Raw genomic sequence first — 18,855 nt, forward strand, 5'->3', positions numbered from 1 at the left:
TAAGAAAGGAAGGGAATTTATTTTAACATTTGAGAAAGAACATTTTGAATTATCTACATTTTTCATAAAGTTTGAGAACAGCTTCGCTGTTTCGTATGAATATGAAGATATTCAGATGTCCAAAGCCATTATAGGCAGGACCTTTTTTAAACCGCCCACCGTTCAGAGAGGGCTGGGTCTGAGCTTTCAAAAGATCCGGAATGGTGGACATTCGTGCAGGTAAAGCAGCGGGAAAAAGGAGTTCCCGTGTTTGTTTTATTATCCAACTTTACATGAACTCACGTGCTGTCTGGTGGGTATGGCGTTCTGGTGATAATGTTTGCTTTTAATTCAGTCGTGTGGTTTTACGAATAAGTTTTCGTTTTGAAAGGCCTTTGTTGACGCTATCCACCAGACACCTGCATGACGCATACTGATTAAAGGGTTAAGTGTCTCGTAAGGTTTATTTACTGATTATTGCCAACTGTTATTGGGAGATACTGTAGAAATGAAGTAAGCTCGGCGATGTGGAAGAACGCTTTATCGTGTATATTTTTATTATGGAAGTGCTCATTTAACGTAAGGTGTTGTATATGTTACTGCGAATGTTAATTTGAAGGCTGTGGTTCGATTAGAATATGGCACTTTGACTAAACCTTGCTTTCTGAGAACGGCTACTTTTTTATTTATGTGGATATACTTTTCCGTCACGATCTTGACAGCAAATGCATGCACACTTCACTCGCACGGATTTCGGCATGCTTAGGGAAAATTCTTCGAAAACAGAAGTATCGCTGATCAGCCACTCTGTGTTCATGCAGTTTTCAAAAACATTACCTGAACTTGAACCAACGGCCTGGGACAGTGTAGTCGTAGATCTCTTAGTATTTCGCACTCTTATGTATTTAATTAGTTAAGTGGTTGATCCTCTCTCTTCATCTGTGCTCTGGAAAACCAATAGGCTACTTTCTGTTATAGAAAAAATACTTATCTGTTAGCTTTTTTTGGCCTATTTTGTGATAATATAGATTCCTAAACTATTTTATTTATTTATTTATTTATTCATGTACTAATTCAATCATTTAATTTATTTATTTTTGTTCACTGTTATTATCTTACACTAGCTGGATACCATTTTGAAGGGCGCATCTCCAAAGGAGATTGTGTTTGTGTAGACATTGCTGATTCTGTTAGATCAGTGGTGTCAAACTCATGCCATGGAGGGCCGTTTGTATGCAGGTTTTCATTCCAGCCTCAGATCTTGATTATATAATTAGTTAAATTATTTGCTGAATTAGGGATGCAGGTTTGTGCACAATGGTGACCCGACGCCTATGGTGACCCGCATTGTCTAAATAAAAATTTTCTTATATTCTGTGCTTCAATGCAGTTAAACGCATATGGCTGAATGAGTAATTGGACTCAATTAAGGCAGCATTAATTGGTTGGAATGAAAACCTGCATACACACGGCCCTCCATGGCACGAGTTTGACACCACTGTGTTAGATCATAGGAATTCTTAATACCTGAACAGTGCACTTGTCTGTGCCAACGATTATTTTCCACAGTTGCATTTGGTTATGTTTCCCCCCTCCCAACCACAGCATTTTGGTACAATCACTCCAAGGCCCTCCTGCAGACACATCCTCTCTTAAGGAGTGTGTATATAGAATCAGACAGATGGTCTACTCCAAACTTGCCAATCTGCCAATGTGGTGGTGCAGTATTATGAACGTGACCTATCTGATCTGAAGTCACTACCTTCTGTCTCCCTCCCATTGGCTGACCACTGTGGAAGTTGGGCCAGTGCTCCACCTCATTGGCACCATCGACTTGTTGCCTGTCCAATTAACTCAAAATGAAATGACCACTATGTATTTGGTGTGGAGGGTGAAGTGCGGAAATCTGTGTGAGATCAGAAGAGCCCATTGAACATCAAGTCTTTAACTACTGAGCCTCTCGCTTGCATCGTGTCCCATCTGGAACAAAAGTAAGCTTCTGCTAAGATTGCTTAGGAGGGACTGCACAAAAGCATGTCGCATGCAAGTGCACATTCTTCGATTCTAATGTCTGGCATCAGAGTGACAGTATAGTATTTTGTACTGTATAATGTAATTTATATAATGTACATGATGCGCTGTATTAGGTCTGGTTTGATAGTATTGAATGTTGGACTGTTTGTAAAATATTGCATAACAGTCTTGACATGCTCAGAGAAGAGTAGATGTTCTGTTGAAAGAAATGTGTGAAGGATGGTGTGGGGAATCTGGCTCTGCCTTGTAACAGTCTGTCAGAGCAGAGTGGTGACACAATCCCAGAATTCCATCAGTGTCACTGTCAGCAAATGGTGAATTTGCAAGCCCTGACAAATCCGTGCTGCTCCACTAATTTGTGTCAGGGCTGCTGGAACTTTCCCAAAGAGTCACTCTGCCCTCATTAAGGAAACATGTCCCAGGTTGAAACTGTGGAGGCCTTGTGAGTCTTTGTTCATTTATTTTTATTTTTTTATTTTTACATTTTTGCAAGTGGGCTAAGAAAATGGTTACCAGGAAACCGATCCAGTGATGGCCAGCTGACCACTTTCAGCTGTGTCTCTTTGGCTCGGTGTGTCTGTGCCTCCTTTGTCCCGCCTAATTTATCTTAAATGTCCGGCATCATGGGGGGAAAAGATTTGATCAGTCGAATTTGAGCAGTCATGAGGATGGGCTTTTTGCACACCGTCCTGCTGCTTGCCTGATGAACAGGCAGAGATGGAGGAGAGTGCCTTTTAGGTCAATCTAATTTGGGCCAGTCTTATCCCTCTTTGTCCTTGGTAACTGCTGGGAATGTTGTAAGACAGGGCTGCACTGCCCTCAGCCTCCCTGCTCCTTGTCCCCTTCTGGTCTCCTTATGCATACATATCGGGGTTTTTGGTATAAGTACCGTGCTCAGTCTGAAAACAACAGTGAAAATATTTCTTCATGTTTTCTGTCATCAAAAAAATGTGCTGTTGAATTTATCCTTAGGTTTTAATTTGTTTAGGTTTATATAAATGTATGTGTTCTGTGAAGCTATGGGTGCATATGCCTTTAGCGTTTTCTAAATGAAATCACATAATTCTCCAGCAAAGACCTGTGGGAATTGTATTCTGTGCAGTTTAGAGATAAATGCTTTAGATTTGGAAAAACGTCTTTGTCCTCATTTACATGTTAATACTAGTCCATATATACCCTGAACTGATATTCCAAATAGGTGCTTGTATACATACAAAGTCTGTTATTGCATTGGTAATTGGAATGAACTGCAGTGTTAAAGTCCCCCATCCTGAGAGGGTGCGGCTGTTTAAGAAGTAAAAATGGCAGTCATAACTGCGACAGCACATATCCTTTGTTTTACTGAATAACTGTTCTTGAAAAGCATTTTTGTGTGTGTGCCACACTCCTAAACCCACTCACGACCCATGGCTTTTGGAATGTGTTATTCTTTTCTTTTTTTACTGAATTAGGAAGAAGCACTCATTGTATGCCACAGTCCTGTGGAAGCCACAAGTTGGGCCTTTCTCTCTGACCAGAGATGGTATCAGAAGATTCCAATGTCAACTGAACTCAGACATGCACAATTGTGTTCACTGGGTCAGTTATTCAGACTATGCTGAGAATGTCAAATACATGTGATGTTTACACAGCTAACACTTATTAAGTATAAAATATCGAGCTCTGATATTCAGAATTTGTTCTGAATTTATGGGATGCTGCCCTTTTGTGAATACTTTATGCCAGATTTGCTTTTAATATGGTAAAGCCATGTTCATATCACATTCTGCATAATTGGTACCATATAGTTCTTGTTGCTTTTGTTATTGTTACTACTGCAATTCATATTATTTTAATTATGTATGATTGTTTGAGAAGGATGCTGGAGTACTGTTCCTTCATATCCAGTACAACAATGGTTCATTACAACAGTGCGGGTTTGATCTTGGACACGGCAGTTGTCCCCTGGAGCAAGGTACTTGAGCTTAAATTGCTTCAAAAAAACCTCCAGTAGAAGTGGATTCTGGGTACAATGTGTAACTCACCAGGGGGCTTACACCTAGAAATGAGTAGTGCAGATTAGGTGAGAGAGTTTAGTCTTGCAGTCTAGAATGGTGCAATGGTGTGAATCGCTGGAGGCTGGCATCTGTTGGTTGCTAAGAATGCTGTGGCTGGGTCTGGGGTGCAGACATGGACCTCAACATCACGCTGCACCAGGGCTGTTGTACCCCTTCTTTAATACTCACCGACCAGGCCATTTGGTCATGAGCCAACTCTTAGCAAATTAGCTGTAGGCTGTGAGCTGTTGACCCTGTTAATATTAATATCCAATAACTGATAGAACGTGTGATTCAGTAGGATCACCTCCTGGCAGCTGACTGAGGATAGTAAAGTCATATTTGTGTTGGGATATGAGGCTTAGTGGATGTGCTGTGAGGTATTGCTTCTGAATTACGTAAATGCAGTACCACAGAATGTGGCATCCCATTATTTTATTTGCTCGCAGGTTTGGTCTGAATAATGTTTCTGAGTATCTGGAATACTCAAATATGCAAAGGGGGATGCCACAATCATTTTAAATCAAACTTGTTTTTATACAACTATAAATGAAACTATAAATACAAATAAATCATAATCAAAACTTTCAATTCAAGCTAAAAGTAGTTTATGACTAGTCTGTCAACTGTCTGTGGTTTCTGATGAGTTTAAGACTTTAATAGTAACAAATCCTCTTGTCTGTTATTATTATGGAAATGTTTCAGTGGGGGTTTGAGTGATTGGGGCTCTAGATAAGACTTTTCTGCTTCTGAAATGAATGCAAAAAAATGAGCAAATTCAAGCTGCCAGGTCTGGTAATATGCTGTACATTGTTTTAAAACAAGCAGTGCAGCCTTTCAGGAAGAAACCGTGGTAACTGGGTTGTGTTATGAATTGATTTTTGCCTTCATTGATAAGATACAGTTTCAGGAAGACACTTTGTGTATTTGGCTAGGTGTGTGCACAGTTGGCTAGATGTGTGCACAGTATCTCTTATCTGCAGCTTTATCATAGCTTATCTTCAGTGATAACAATTTTTTTTTTAAACGCATGAACAAGCTTAATACTTCTCCCATAGGCAAGGCTTAGTTGCTAAGGCAGTGTTACAGATTCTGCTTTCACATTACAATAGTCACATAATTTTTATTCCAGAGGGACTTGACCTTGCCAAACAGCTTATCTTGAATGGTTTTAATCTTGTCTGTTCAGTTTTGTTCACTTAGTGCTATATTGAAAATATTGATAAAAGCAATGAATGCAATGAATACATATTCAAATTTACAAAGATTACATACATCTTTGTAATGGTTTTACTGAATAAGATACCGTAAATGACCTTGTTTTACTGAAATTATGCATTGTAGCGAAGTCCGAGCACAGTTAGTTTAAAATAAATAATTAAACTTACACCCCTCAAATGCCTGGATCTGAAAGGCATCCTTTATATTTCTTGAATAGTAATGACACTGCCACAACTAAGAATACTGAAAATAATCCCTCCTTGGATTGATACTACTACTTTTGTCATTCATCTGGGTGCCCAGGTCTTGCCACGCCCGTGTCTGTTTAGTGAGAGTACAGGGCTTGGTGATGTACAAAAGGGAGGGTGAGCCCCCTCGTTCACACCTGCACGTGACCGGGACGTTCGTGTGCTAATTGGGTGAGTTTCGGATTAACTGAGAACAGCCCCTAAATCACGATTGTCCTCACCTGGAGCAATTTCCAGAGTGTGCATCTTTCTATTGGCCATTCACACGCCTAAATATTTACTGAAGTGGTTGGCAGTAGCTCACCCACGTGCCCAATAGTAATTGGACACTGGGAAGCGACCCTGCGTGCCAGCTCTGTGAATAAAATCTGGCTCTCTGACTTTGATGTTAACACCTGTTGTTGCTAAGTGAGGAGCCGGGGATTCTGTCACCTGTTGTTGCTCAGCGAGGACCCGGGGCTTGTGAGGGGAACTCTCCGCACTGCGTTTTGAGGCCGTATCGTGTGCTCGTGTTGTGCAATCCCCTGCTGGGGAATGAATCAGGCGATGAGCGGGGAGGGAGCGGTCTGCCCTGTTGAGGCGGTTTCGTTGGCAGTGCCCTCCCCTCCGCCCACCCACACTCCCCCCCCCCCGCCCCCCCCCCTTGCATGCTCTTCCGGAGGTGAGCGCATGTGCCATTGGGACTCGTCCCGCCACATTCCTGGTGACTGGGACGCGTCTCAGTATCTCCTCTAGGGGGCTCAAAGGCAAGGCCATCCCATCTTGGCAGCTCTTGGGTTCAATAAGGGCATTATTCAGGCTGCTCCTGGCTCTTTTTAGGAAAACTTATTAAACACTATATATTTTTTTTTTAATGAATTCTAAGCTAATTTTATTCATTGGAATCAGCTTTGTCTCGTTAGTGTATTTACGTTTTGAGACACGTGGAGGTGAAATTGAACTTTGCCACGTATTTGCCTTGGGCCACTTATGAGTGGGTTTAACGTAGAATAACATGCATTTCAAAACAAAAAAGTATATAAAGGCAATCAGTGAGTACTTAAAGGAAACAAAGTAACTTTTACATTTTATTAGAGGTGCTCTTGAATCACCCCAGGAGATAAATGACCATGTGGCACCAATACTTTTATGTGGCAGATGTTTACCCTTTGAACAAGCTTGCATCCTGCATCAGGGACATCAGGCCACGCCATACTCTGTAGCAGGGCTGCCCAACCCTGCTCCTGGATATCTACCATCCTGTAGGCTTTCATTCCGACATTCCGACTGATTTGGCACGCCTGATTCTACTAATTGGCAGCTCAGTGAGACCTCTAGCTGTTCCATAAGGTGTGCTTTGTTAGGGTTGAAGTGAAAACCTCTAGGATAGTTGAGTTCCAGGAATAGGGTTTGGCAACCCTGCTCTATAAGGTTGTCCACTCACCTTGGTCAGGCAGCTGAACCGAGGGCCCTGTCATTATGTGGACTGGTCCAGGTGTATACTAATGGGCCTCCAGACAGATTCATGCCTGTGCTATCTCTATGCCTGACAAGTTAACTGGTCTTTGGCACTTAATGCATTTCATACTATGACACTACATTACAGGACTGTTGGAAAGAGGAGATGGGCAAAGGGGTAAATTAGCCTGAGCTTAACAGAAGATTCTGGAAGCTCTTTAGTCATACAGGCCTAACTGCCCAATTGTAAAGAAAAGGAGAAATGATCAATGGAGGCTTGGTTTATAATTGCCACTGTTTTAATCTGTACACAGTATCCTCAGCGGAGGGAAAGTTTTAGCTGCTGCGTAACAACTAGTAGAATTGACGTTTCTACCGGCAAATGTCCATGCTTGTGATAGGAGAAGGTATTTTTTACACACTTGTCCCAGGATTCTTGGCATTCCGGTCAGGACTCTCTAGTGCTCTAGAGGCAGGGCTGAGTCAAGCTCAAAGGCCCTCCGTGATTTCCAAGTGCGCTGCCAATCTGTGCCTGAGCGACAGGTCGAACAGGCTCGGCTGGATTGCAGCGAAACCAGCAGGCTCCTGTCGACGGGATGAGAGCGACCTGGCGTGTCACCCCAGTCTCACTCGGGCCGTCTCCCTTTCGTCAGTCGCTCCCCAACCCGTAGCCGTCTTCAGAAAACTGGCCGAATAAAGCCGTACGGTTGTCCATGTTCTCTCAAAATCTATTTTGCTGTTTGCTATGTTGTCGCTCATATTTTTTTCCCCCTGTTGTATTGCTGCTCTTTGTTTTAGCCCATTTGAACGCCCTCCATTTTGTTTGTCTCCCTGGATAATAATTCTGAAAGAATGTAGTGACAATAATGACGCGGTCGTGTACATCTGCTTATAAACAGCACTTGTTTTAGTCTCGTTCTCTTTCTAGTTAGCTCACGAGTTCTTGATGAACGGCCACACGTCCACATGACTTAATGCAATCACAGGCATAAATGGAGCAGTGAAACAGGCTTTGCTACATGAACAGTCTTGTGTGACACTGTTTATTTGGATGCTTTTGTTCTCTTTTGAATGGCTTACATAGTTTTTTAAGAGTGGGTTCAGTGATATTAAGAAATTGCATCATTTGGATATGTTGGAACAACACCGTTAGGGTAAAAACAAAAATCGACCGTTATGGTTGTTTTAGTGTTTTTACATATGAAGCAGAAATGTGTGTGTGTGTGTGTGTATGTGTGTGTGTATATATATATATATATATATATATATATATATATATATATATATACACTCAATGTATGTATAATAATGTGTATGTGTACATATATATGTGTGTGTGTGTATATATATATATATATATAAAAAGCATAAAAGTTTTATTTTAAATTGGACTGCTTGTAGACCGCTGCTCCAGAACAGAAAGGCGCATTATGAAATCAGTCTCTTGATTTCTCACCTGCAGCCGCTGTGTTATTGGTCACACCCAACTGAAAGCCAGACAAGTAGCAAAACTACCCATCTCCTAAAGAGCCAATCATGGACTGGCAGGAGGAGGAGGGGGGAGGGGCCTAATCGCCTCAGAGCAGGGTGTGGGCCAGAAACTGGGCGGGCATTGTCTTATTGACTGTACATGCACGTTTAAATCTGGGAGTTCCCTTACGGGCCTGTTCTCTTGCGTTGTCGCCCACCGGCTCATTCAGATTCTTTCTCTCTGCCTGTATGTCTGAACCAGTTATTCATCCGCTCTGAGGATCTCTGCTAGGGTGGAGGCTTAGAGGCCAGCAGTGCCAGTCACACTGTCGGTTTGTCTTCTCTCTGTCTCTCTCTCTCTCTCTCTCTCGCTTCCTCTCTCTCGCTCTCTGTCTGTGGGTGTCAGTCCTTTCTGCTGTTCGCGTGGCTCGTCTGTAGCAGAAAGGATCAGGAGTGAGCTCCTGTTGGAGTGCTTGTTTTATGGTCCCTGTGTAACCAGAGGACTCTAGCAGGTGAGTGATTTGTACTGGAGTGTACAGGGAGATGCCTGGCATCACCATGGCAGCCCCTGTTGTATTCACTTCATTCTTGCTTTTCTGTTGATCCCTAGGCTGTAATGTATTGAGTTTTCTGATGTCTTGTTGTGAATAGATTTTCCAGGTTCACATACTCTGTTCTGGAGGCATAGGTTCTGTGTTCTGGAAGTGAGTTAGCTTGGGGGGGTGTCAAAGTCCCTGACCTTTGTGTACATAATCCTTTAAATGTTGAATGATCTCTGACACAGTTGTCAGGTAGGTTTTTTTCTCAGACAAAAAAAATTGCTTGCAGTCGATACAGATGTATTGTAATAGCTGTGATAATGTTTATTTAATGTTATGATTTGTTTAGTAATAGAAAAGAAATGTCCCTGCTCCAACTCCTCAGTTTCCATGGAGTCTGGGGCCAGGCTTACTTAAGGTGGCAAATTAAACAGCTGTTCTTCTGTAAGGATGCAGTGTCCATTCATTCATTCAATATCAATTCTATGTAAACCATCGCTCTCTGTCTCTGTCGCTCTCTCACTCTGTCTGTCACTCTCCCTCATGTTCTAAATGCTTTGACTGGTTTCTCATTTAATTTCTTCGCCTTCTGTTCATAATTATCCTTAGCCCTGTGAACACATGTTACTTAGCTGTCTGCATGTAGGCTGGCATGACGGAAAGCCTGAAATCTTACTCTTTGGGGGATCCTTCCTTCTCTTTTCAGTGTTACGTTTTCAGTAGAATTTATATGTAGGCTATTGCACTTTTTTTTTTTTTATTCCATTTTACAAAGACAGAAAATAGGGAAATTGTGAAAACCAAGCCTGAACCCCCAAAATACCAGCAAGCGAGTAAAACAAAAACTTCCGGATGGGCATAAATCTGAGGAAGAACTTGGCTATTGAGGGAGCCCATCCTCTGTTTGCCAGCTTGGGGTCAATAATTAAAATTAGGCCGGACAGGGAGTCTATCAGAGCAAATAATCATAGCGGTTAGGCAGATTCTAGCCTTAGGTATTAAACTGGCTGCAAAGTAGGCAGTCCATTCAAAGAAGTGTATCATAATGTGGTCTTAAGGGCACAGTAATACATCTACAGGTTGTAGCATAGCATGAGGCTTGAACAAAGAAAATTTTGGGGCTGGAGTGGTCTTAGATGGCATATTTATTGGCCATAATCCATCTATATATTCTCAATACAATAAATGTCCCTCGCTGAAATGCTATGCCGGATATAGTCAGTCACCAAACACATTCTTCGCACGTGTCAAGAATGCTTTAGTCAGTGTCACAGTGTCACATGCATCTGGCATTGACTGTAGATGTACTCTCCATATATCTGTCTGGCCAGCCATGCAAAATGCAGTAAACATTACTATGGTCTGTTCTTTTGTTTGAAAATACTTGTACATTTACACAATATAAGTAGTTTCTTATTTAATTAATATTTGTATCTTGGCATTAATTTAAATGTGTCCTTATGTGGTTTAAAGACTTTGGACGTTCTAGGGGGCAAACGCTTTCTTGGAACCTCACTGTTTAATGTAAAAGATTTAAGTCTCCATCTAAAAGACACATAGTAGACTAGTGGATTTCTTCACCCAGTGGTAGATTCAGTATACTAAGTAGTTAGACTTGTAATGTAAGTGGTGTGATCATCATCAGACCATCAGCTGGGAGGCAGCAACAATGATCTCATTGGCAGACTGAGCAAGTCAGTTAAGATTGTCTTTATTTGAAAATTGGCCATGGCTGCTATCTGTAGCTGCAGTGTTTGGTTTCTTGAACTTTGCCACGGTAGGCTTAATAATATATTATGTAAATTGAGCTTCTTCATTTTCCTCAAATGCAGCAAACGGAAGCTGGCAAGGAATGTTATTGTCCATCCAGTAAAGCTTCAAGATTCTTCTCTGCAGTGCTGTGGTTACACTGTGAGAAGGCAAACTGACTAGTCAATTCATTTAATGAGTAGGGAAATAATTAACACATTTTCAATAGCCCTTGATGATGGGAGGGGATATGAACTTATACTGTGGAGAGTTATCATCACTCTTGCTTTTCCAAGGTAAGGGAGGGAATTGCACAGATTATTTAGCACAATGGAAGGTAACTGAACTAAACATAGTCACCTTATTCAACTGTCCTAGGAAAGACAGTACAGAAGTTTGACAGTAAGGTCTTATAACAGTTCTGCACAGTGTTGCTAGAGCATGCAGCTCAATGTGTTGTCTTCTTTTCTCATATGCAAAGACTGCTGGGAAAGAAACATGCCTGTGTATGTTGGTGAACTGCCCTGCATCCCCCCCCCCCCCCCCCTACTGTTCAACAGAAAGTGATGCCCTTGTACTGTAGGCAGTTTTTCTTGGTTGTAATACTGTCCAACATCCTTTTACATCCCCATTGTTAAATCAGGGATCTAAAACAGAATGGATGGCTGCAGCGTCTACTGGTCTTTGTTGCATTTCGGCACTTAAGTGAAAAGTTTAAATCACTGAAGAGCTTATTGCTGACCGCAAAACCACGGACATCTGCAGACCCTGCAGCCCACCAGGACTGGAGTTTGATTTCCGTGCTCAAAATCTCTGTGTGAAATGAATCATTTGAGAAAAATGCAGTCTATCAGGGCTGATTTATACACTTTTGTTACACAACTAATTTACTGCGTTAACACCCAGCAACTCATTCTATCCTTTGCAGAGGGTTTACAAGGCTTGGTTTGTGGGGTCTGTCCCCTGTATTTCATTCTCTCTGGTTTTTTACCAGTAGCTGTTGTATGTTAGTACTGAACTAAGGGTCAGGTTGAGTCTTACTGATGAATAGCCTGTAGGTGTTGATAGAGATGTGCAAGGTTCTATGACTAATATTTCACAGCTTGTAGATTATTATTGTGTTCATTTGTGAGTGTGGTAACCAAACTGCAATGCACTTTATGCATAATGTTTTAGCTGTAAATCTATGGAGATTGTATTTGGACTTTTTTTCTGCTTACAAGTTTAAATTTTGGGGCAACGTTTATGATGATGTGTAAGTATTAAAATGTTTTCTTGGTTGTTATTGAACCTTAAGAAATGAACATGGTTTGTCCTCTCTTTAGAGATAGCTTTTCTGTATTATACAAGGATAAAGTTCATTTCAGTCATTGCTTTACTTTTTCTTGTTAGTGACAAACTAGAAGAACATTCATTACAAGTGCGGCATTTGGCCTGGGAACATTTTTGTGGCACTCCTGCTGAGTCATCTCATTCTTTGGTTGAAGAGGGGTTGGACAATTTGTGTAGGAATACTGAGACAATGGTCTTATTTAGTTTACAGCACAACAGAAGGAATGCAGGGATGGGGAGCTGTGAAGCGTGTGTACACTCCCATTGAAGCCAAGAGGCACAGAGACTGAATTGCATACAGTAGCAACTGTGTCAGGAAAACCAAAAGGCGTGCTCCGACCTCTCACCTTTGACCCTTTCAATGCTAAAGGCATGAATTTGCCTCCTGGTTCTGCCATAAGGAACAGGTTGTGTAATGTTTGCTGATGATTGTAAGGGATGTTTCTTTTCCTGAAGTGGCTCTGTGGTGTAATCGTGTCTTTGTCTGGTGGGATTCTGGTGGGTGACACTGAACCCAGTAAACAGACTGTCACTTTTAGCGCCAGTCAAGCCTAGCCTGAAATCTTCGGCACCCATTTTACTGTGTGCCTTTGGGAACATGACTCCAATCTCTAAGAACTTCCTGAGGAGCACCTGTGGGTAATACGTCAGTAAACTGCCTTCTGTCAAAACACAGGTGTAAGAAATTGACCTTTGGCTGTGTTTCAGCCTGCTTCTGAGCATGTGTACCTGTCTTGAACATATCCGGAACCAACAGTGTGTAGAAATGTTGTCATTGTTTGTCAGTGGACTGAATGTATACTATTGTTTTGACAGTGAAACCTGAATTACTTGCCATTGCCTCATTTGTGATGTGTGAAGGTTACTGTACTAAAACGATCCTTGTGACATTTATCATTTATCCAGCTAAATATGAATAACACCAGTCCTCAACTTTTGCTGTCACAAATTTTATCGTTGCAACGCAAATGGTTTGATTTTGTTTCTAAGCCATCTGTTTCTTTTTCTCTTCAATTTACTTCACAGGAGAAGTTTACATCTTTTAGGAAATGTGCTGGAAAAGAATTTGGCCACATACCGTCTTTGTAAACTACATGTGCTTCAGTTGCCAAAATGACAACTATCTACCCCTGTCTACCTCATATTGAGGTTGCAATTCTATTTTTGATGCATGCTTGACGATTTGGGTCCTTAGTCATGGCCTTGTATGTCTGAGTTGAGCAATACCCATCATGCACTTTTGTGCCAGTCGCTGTTTTCCCTTCAGTTCCTGTTGTGCTTGCCCTGCTTCCTGCCACTGAATTTTGTGAAGGAGCACTCGGTGATGAGCCTCGACTCCAAACCCTCCATCATTATGGTAGCGTCATATGGAGCTTAACCCTCTGACCTCATACTCGGCATTCCTAGGCTCCTGGTGATGTCTTGGTTCTGCTTTTTCACAAAAGCAACAGGCTTTCTCTTTACAATGCCTCTGTTGCTGGACAACCAACATTGCAGTTCTTTTTCTTTGTTGTGTTGCATCTCTCCGGATATGTCTGCCCGTGTCCTTCCCACTGTCGGTGTGCAGTGCTGCGTGTTTAGAGGATCATATATTAGTAATTGCTGCTGCCAAGAAAATGATCCTGTTGCCCTGCGTGTTATAATTTAGACATGCGGCCACACCCATCTCCCCCTCTCGCTTCTGACAGTAGTGACTCATCCCTGGAAACGTACCGGTATTTCAGAACATTCCCCTTTTGTCGTAAGTGGAGACAGCCAGGTCAGAAATGCTTCCTGTAGGTGTGGCCTCATTACACCTTCCCTTGTGCCTGTGATGACGGTTTGTTACAAAATCTGGGATTGTTCTCTGTACTCAGACCTGTAACAATGCTTCAGATTGCCCGTGCCAAAATGGCCTCTGCTCAAAAATGGATTTGAACTTTGAGTCTCACAGTTCACACAGCTGGAGCCCCAACTCCTCTTGTTTACACTGTCAGTATCAATTACAGAACTGTGTGTGCATTTCAGATCAGTATTATTAACCATGGTAAATGAACATATTCTCTGAACTGATGTCATTCTAGCGGTAAAAGTGAAAGCAAAAATTAAGTGTTGGCCAAAAGCCACGGGGAGGGAAAACAGAATTTTGAAAGATTTTGTGGCCAAGGTCAACATTGCAGTGAACCTTGTAGATCTGCACTACATAGACCAATGCTGAGTGAACTAGGAAGGAAATGCATTTTATCAGGAGCCCCAGTTACTCTCACCTGCACTACCTATGGCAAATAATATTGGTACAATAGAGCCACATGGAGCCAACACAAAATTATCTCAAATGAGTGTGTAGAACATGCAGCAGCAAAGTTGTTCACTCAAAGTGAAAGTCTACCATTTAAAGACTATGAACTACTCAGTGCGGTGTCCATCTGTTTAGGGATAAGTGGTGCTTTGATTATTGCAGTGCAGTACTGCATAATATTAATATAATATTATTAAGGTACATAATATGTATTTAATGTAATATAAGGCATAGTAGTTTTTAGGCATTCTTTTTCCTGGGTGGTATAATCCTGCGGGGATGTTCATCTGTACAATTTTTGCATCTGGACTGAAAGACATCTTTATCTTACATTTTAGACGGCATAAACAGGAGAGGGAATGGCGATCAAAATGCTACAGGAAGTGGTCGCCAACATGTTGAATTTCCATAATTATCTTGTGGAGCGGACAGGTAAGAACATTATCCCATTGCAGATCAGTTACCAGAGAATAAAGACATCTCCTGTCCTCCCAGCAATTGTTTCGCATCGTCTGTGATCGCGCCATAACGGATTCATGATTGGTTGCTTGGTAACTGCTGTGCTGATGGATGATTGGCTTGTTGATTGTAAGTGTGTTCTATGGCCCCTTGTGATTTCAGATGCCAGGGTAAAGGACTACCCGCTGATGCAGAGCCCGATACGAATGACTCTCATTCTCCTGGGTTACGTCGTGGTAGCGTTGTATCTGGGGCCGCGCCTCATGGCTAAACGCAAGCCTTTCCAGCTCAAAGAAGCCATGATCATCTATAACTTTTCGATGGTGGCCTTCAATGCCTATATTGTCTATGAGGTGAGACCCTGAACTTTATCTCTCTTGTGGGCCTCTTCAATCTGGTTTGATATCACATGTGTAGTGACTGTTGACTGGTCAACAGGAAACTGTTATTTTAGTGCCCAATGTGACAGATGGGTGTACACCTGTTTCATACAGTTTATCGGAAAAGCTGTCCTGCTTCATAATAAATCATGTTTACAGTGATTCATGTGCATTAACAAAGACTTTCATTCTTTGAAAATAAGAATTTGGCCGTATGATATAGAGCTGTTAGACATAAGCGTGGAGACATATTTGGCCATATGAATTAGAAAGTGGAGTTAAATCTCATTAAATCTCAGACATGCATCTGTCCTGCTCCATGTTCATTTATAGTCATTAATTGTCTTTACTTGAAATGTTTAAATAATTTTCTGCTATAGTGCTAAGGTGTACTTGTTTTCCCACAAGAGTTCCACTTTAGGGTTCTGGGTAAAAATAATTTTGTGTTGAAACTTCTCGAAGCAAGCCCACCCTTTTTGGAATGGGTGGTGTATGATGTTAGTACTGGGTATTTGTATTTCCCAGCAGACTGACTGATGGTTTTTCTTTACAGTTCTTGATGTCAGGATGGGGTACGACCTACACCTGGCGATGTGATCTGTGTGACCCCACAAGCAGCCCTGAAGCACTTAGAGTAAGAGATGATCTGTCCTTGTAATTATTTCCTGTTTCCTGTTCTGAGTATGACTAGTTTGTAGGTCCTCATCCTAAAAATTGGTTGGCCTTAAAGTGATTGTTCACTTCCTGGGTTTTTATATATATATATATATATATATATATATATATATATAAATCCATGCATGTAATGACATCCTGCTTGCACATTTAAATTTGATACATTTTTTGAAAATCACATTTCACTTTACATTATCAAATTATGAAATCGAATATGATGGTAAAATATTGTCTAAGTGAGAATTTGATAGACCACAGCTGCAGTTTTGGAGATCCATGCTGAGGAAATATTGGACTTAAATGTCAGTTCAGTAGTGCCAGATAACGCCAAATTTGGGAGAGTCTTCTGAAGATATCTCTGTAAATATTGTGTGCTGATTTTTACTTAATTCTAACTCGTGGTTCTTTTTTTCCTCACCAGATGATTCGGGTAGCCTGGTTATTCTACTTCTCTAAATATATAGAACTTATGGACACGGTAAAAATCCTTTTTTTTATTCTTTCCAATTGTTATTTTAAGGATTAATAAATTGATTATTTATGCTGAAATTAACTTTTTAACTTGCTACTAATATTCCCTTGAAATGTCTAAGCAAACATGCAAACATTTTAGATGGCTCCATGTAGCAAACTTAAGTTAGTCATAAGAATTAAGGGCATTGTAGCCATATTGAATCAATGCTAAAATGTAATCACTGAGGTTTTTGGAAAGTACTTTCCTGTATGGCGCCCTCTTGTGGTGACATCATACATTGTCCCTTTCCCAGATGTTCTTCGTTCTGCGTAAGAAACACAGCCAGATCACATTCCTGCACATCTTTCACCACTCCTTCATGCCTTGGACTTGGTGGTGGGGAATCACCTTGACACCTGGTAAGTTTCCACTCTGCGCTAAGAGGCATTCACAAACACTGTCGTTGGTGTGTAGTGGTAATTCAGAATGGATAAATGCAGGAACATCTTTTTTTTCAAGATAAGATAAGATTGCTTTAATTTAGTTAAAGGGACATGTGTTAATAGTGCAACATTAAGTGAATTAAATTGCTTGTCTCTTATCAGCAGGGGGAATGGGCTCCTTCCACGCCATGGTCAACGCTGTCGTCCATGTTATTATGTACTTCTACTACGGCCTCGCTGCAGCTGGACCCAGATTCCAGAAATTTCTCTGGTGGAAAAAGTACATGACTGCAATACAGCTGGTATGTTTGGATTTTGATTTCTGTGTGAAACACCAGAATGGCTGAGAATTTGTTTTCCCACCAAGTCTTTACATGTCCTTAGTTGACACGAGAATCGCAATGACTCACAGGCCTAAAATTTTATTAAAATTCCCAGATCTAAAGTTGAATATATACTTTAGCAACAGTACGTATGTTTCAAAGTCTTTATTTCCCCTATTCGTATCACCTTTTTAGGCTTTATTTTTTAATTATCAAATTTTGGGCATCCCTGATCTAGAGCCTATTCAGTTCAGAGCTTAAATGTGTGATTTGGATGGGCAGGCGTCATACTCACTGATTTTAGGAATGTAAATTTGACCATGTGTTAAAATAAGCATGTATCCCACACGCCACTCTTCTCTCTCCCCCTAGACCCAGTTTGTGCTGGTGTCCGTCCACATCTCCCAGTACTACTTCATGGAAAAGTGCGACTACCAGGTCCCCGTATTCATCCACCTCATCTGGATCTATGGCACCTTCTTCTTCGTGCTCTTCTCAAACTTCTGGGTACAGGCCTACATTAAAGGCAAGCGGCTACCCAGGCAGACCGAGGACACGGACGTCGCGAAGCCAAACGGGACCGCCGGCAAGGTCGAGTCGAACGGCGTCCACACGGAGAACGGGTTCGCGCCCCACGCAAACGGCACTGCCGACTACGGGAAAGTGAAGGAAGTCTGAGTTTCAACACGGGACAGCACACTTTAGAACTTTTTTGTTTGTTTTTTTTTTTTTAAACCCCCCCCCTCCCAACACCACCACGGATTGTCCAAGTTTACTTTAATTTTCTGTTTCCAAATGTGTTTTGTCGTCTGACGCACGGGAGATTGAATGGCAGGCGTTTTTCTGCAGTTGTTCCCCTCGGTTTGCCTTGGTAACGGGGAGCCTGTGGAGCACGACGTATGAAAAGAGGATCCCCACCGCCCCCCGAAGTCTACTTCACGGATTCTGCCTGTGAACCCACGGAAATAAAACCTGCTGGTCTAAGGCCCCCACTGAGACTCTCCTTGCCTGATCTATGCCCCTCCCATTTGGCAGGTATGACTGGCAGATCAGAGAGCACGGTTGTACAGTTCCTACTGATAACTTGAACTCACTTGTAAATAATTTCAAAGTCAAAACCAGTAAGGAATGGTTTGACTGAGACATGATAGATTTTGCTACTGTATGTAAAGTTAAATGCACGATGCCAAAAATAAAACTAATTTTAAATTAAGGGGTCAATTTTTATTTTTAAATGCAGTGTTCAGTCATGATTCTGTACTTTGGGTTTCAAGAAACTAATTTTCTTTAGTTAACTTATGCCACCAGTATAAAAGAACAGTCAACCACTTTGGATTGCTTTTTCCCCAGCTGACATTGTTGATGTAGGGATCATTTTCACTTGAATTCAATTTTTCTAAAGCAATTACATTTTTTACAAAAGCATGTTTGGCAACTGTATAAATTACATTTTATACAGTTACGTACTAGCTGATCCTGGAAAAGTGGAGTGAGAATGCAGTCGATCCATCATCTACCACGCTTATTCCTGGTCAGGGCCAGTGAATCCAGTATTCACTCACTCGTAAATAGGAGCAATTTAGACTCTTCAATTACTGTGGGAGTAAACCCATGCAGACACGGTGAGAAGACATAGGGGGCGACATGGGGCGACAGCTCAGGAGGTAAGACCGATTGTCTGGCAGTCGAAGGGCTGCCGGTTCAAACCCCGCCCTGGGCGTGTTGAAGTGTCCTTGAGCAAGACACCTAACCCCTAACTGCTCTGGTGAACAAGAGGCATCAATTGTAAAGCGCTTTG

At 41.6% G+C, this 18,855-nt stretch overlaps 1 protein-coding gene across 4 annotated transcripts; it reads left to right on the forward strand.

The window, feature by feature from the left end:
* Window positions 1-135: 135 nt before the first annotated feature.
* Window positions 136-18,270, forward strand: elovl1a (ELOVL fatty acid elongase 1a). 4 transcript variants are annotated; one of them, XM_035421065.1, is made up of 8 exons: window positions 136-219; window positions 14,662-14,755; window positions 14,945-15,135; window positions 15,716-15,796; window positions 16,259-16,315; window positions 16,605-16,710; window positions 16,897-17,036; window positions 17,430-18,270. In XM_035421065.1, the coding sequence occupies exons 2-8, from the start codon at window positions 14,683-14,685 to the stop codon at window positions 17,733-17,735; spliced, it is 954 nt and encodes a 317-aa protein (XP_035276956.1). In that variant the 5' UTR covers window positions 136-219; window positions 14,662-14,682; the 3' UTR covers window positions 17,736-18,270. The 4 variants fall into 4 exon arrangements, with proteins under 4 accessions (XP_035276956.1, XP_035276955.1, XP_035276958.1 ...); XM_035421064.1 differs by having other exon boundaries at window positions 206-292; XM_035421067.1 differs by lacking the exon at window positions 136-219 and adding an exon at window positions 3,533-3,591.
* Window positions 18,271-18,855: the final 585 nt, after the last annotated feature.

This window comes from Anguilla anguilla, chromosome 6 (assembly GCF_013347855.1).
Source record: "Anguilla anguilla isolate fAngAng1 chromosome 6, fAngAng1.pri, whole genome shotgun sequence".
NCBI lineage: Eukaryota > Metazoa > Chordata > Actinopteri > Anguilliformes > Anguillidae > Anguilla > Anguilla anguilla.

Coding starts and splice junctions, on each gene's coding strand:
- elovl1a (XM_035421065.1), top strand. CDS start 14,683: ATGGCGATCAAAATGCTACAGGAAGTGGTCGCCAACATGTTGAATTTC. Junction 14,756..14,944: donor TTATCTTGTGGAGCGGACAG/GTAAGAACATTA, acceptor TTGTGATTTCAG/ATGCCAGGGTAAAGGACTAC. Junction 16,711..16,896: donor GGGAATCACCTTGACACCTG/GTAAGTTTCCAC, acceptor GTCTCTTATCAG/CAGGGGGAATGGGCTCCTTC.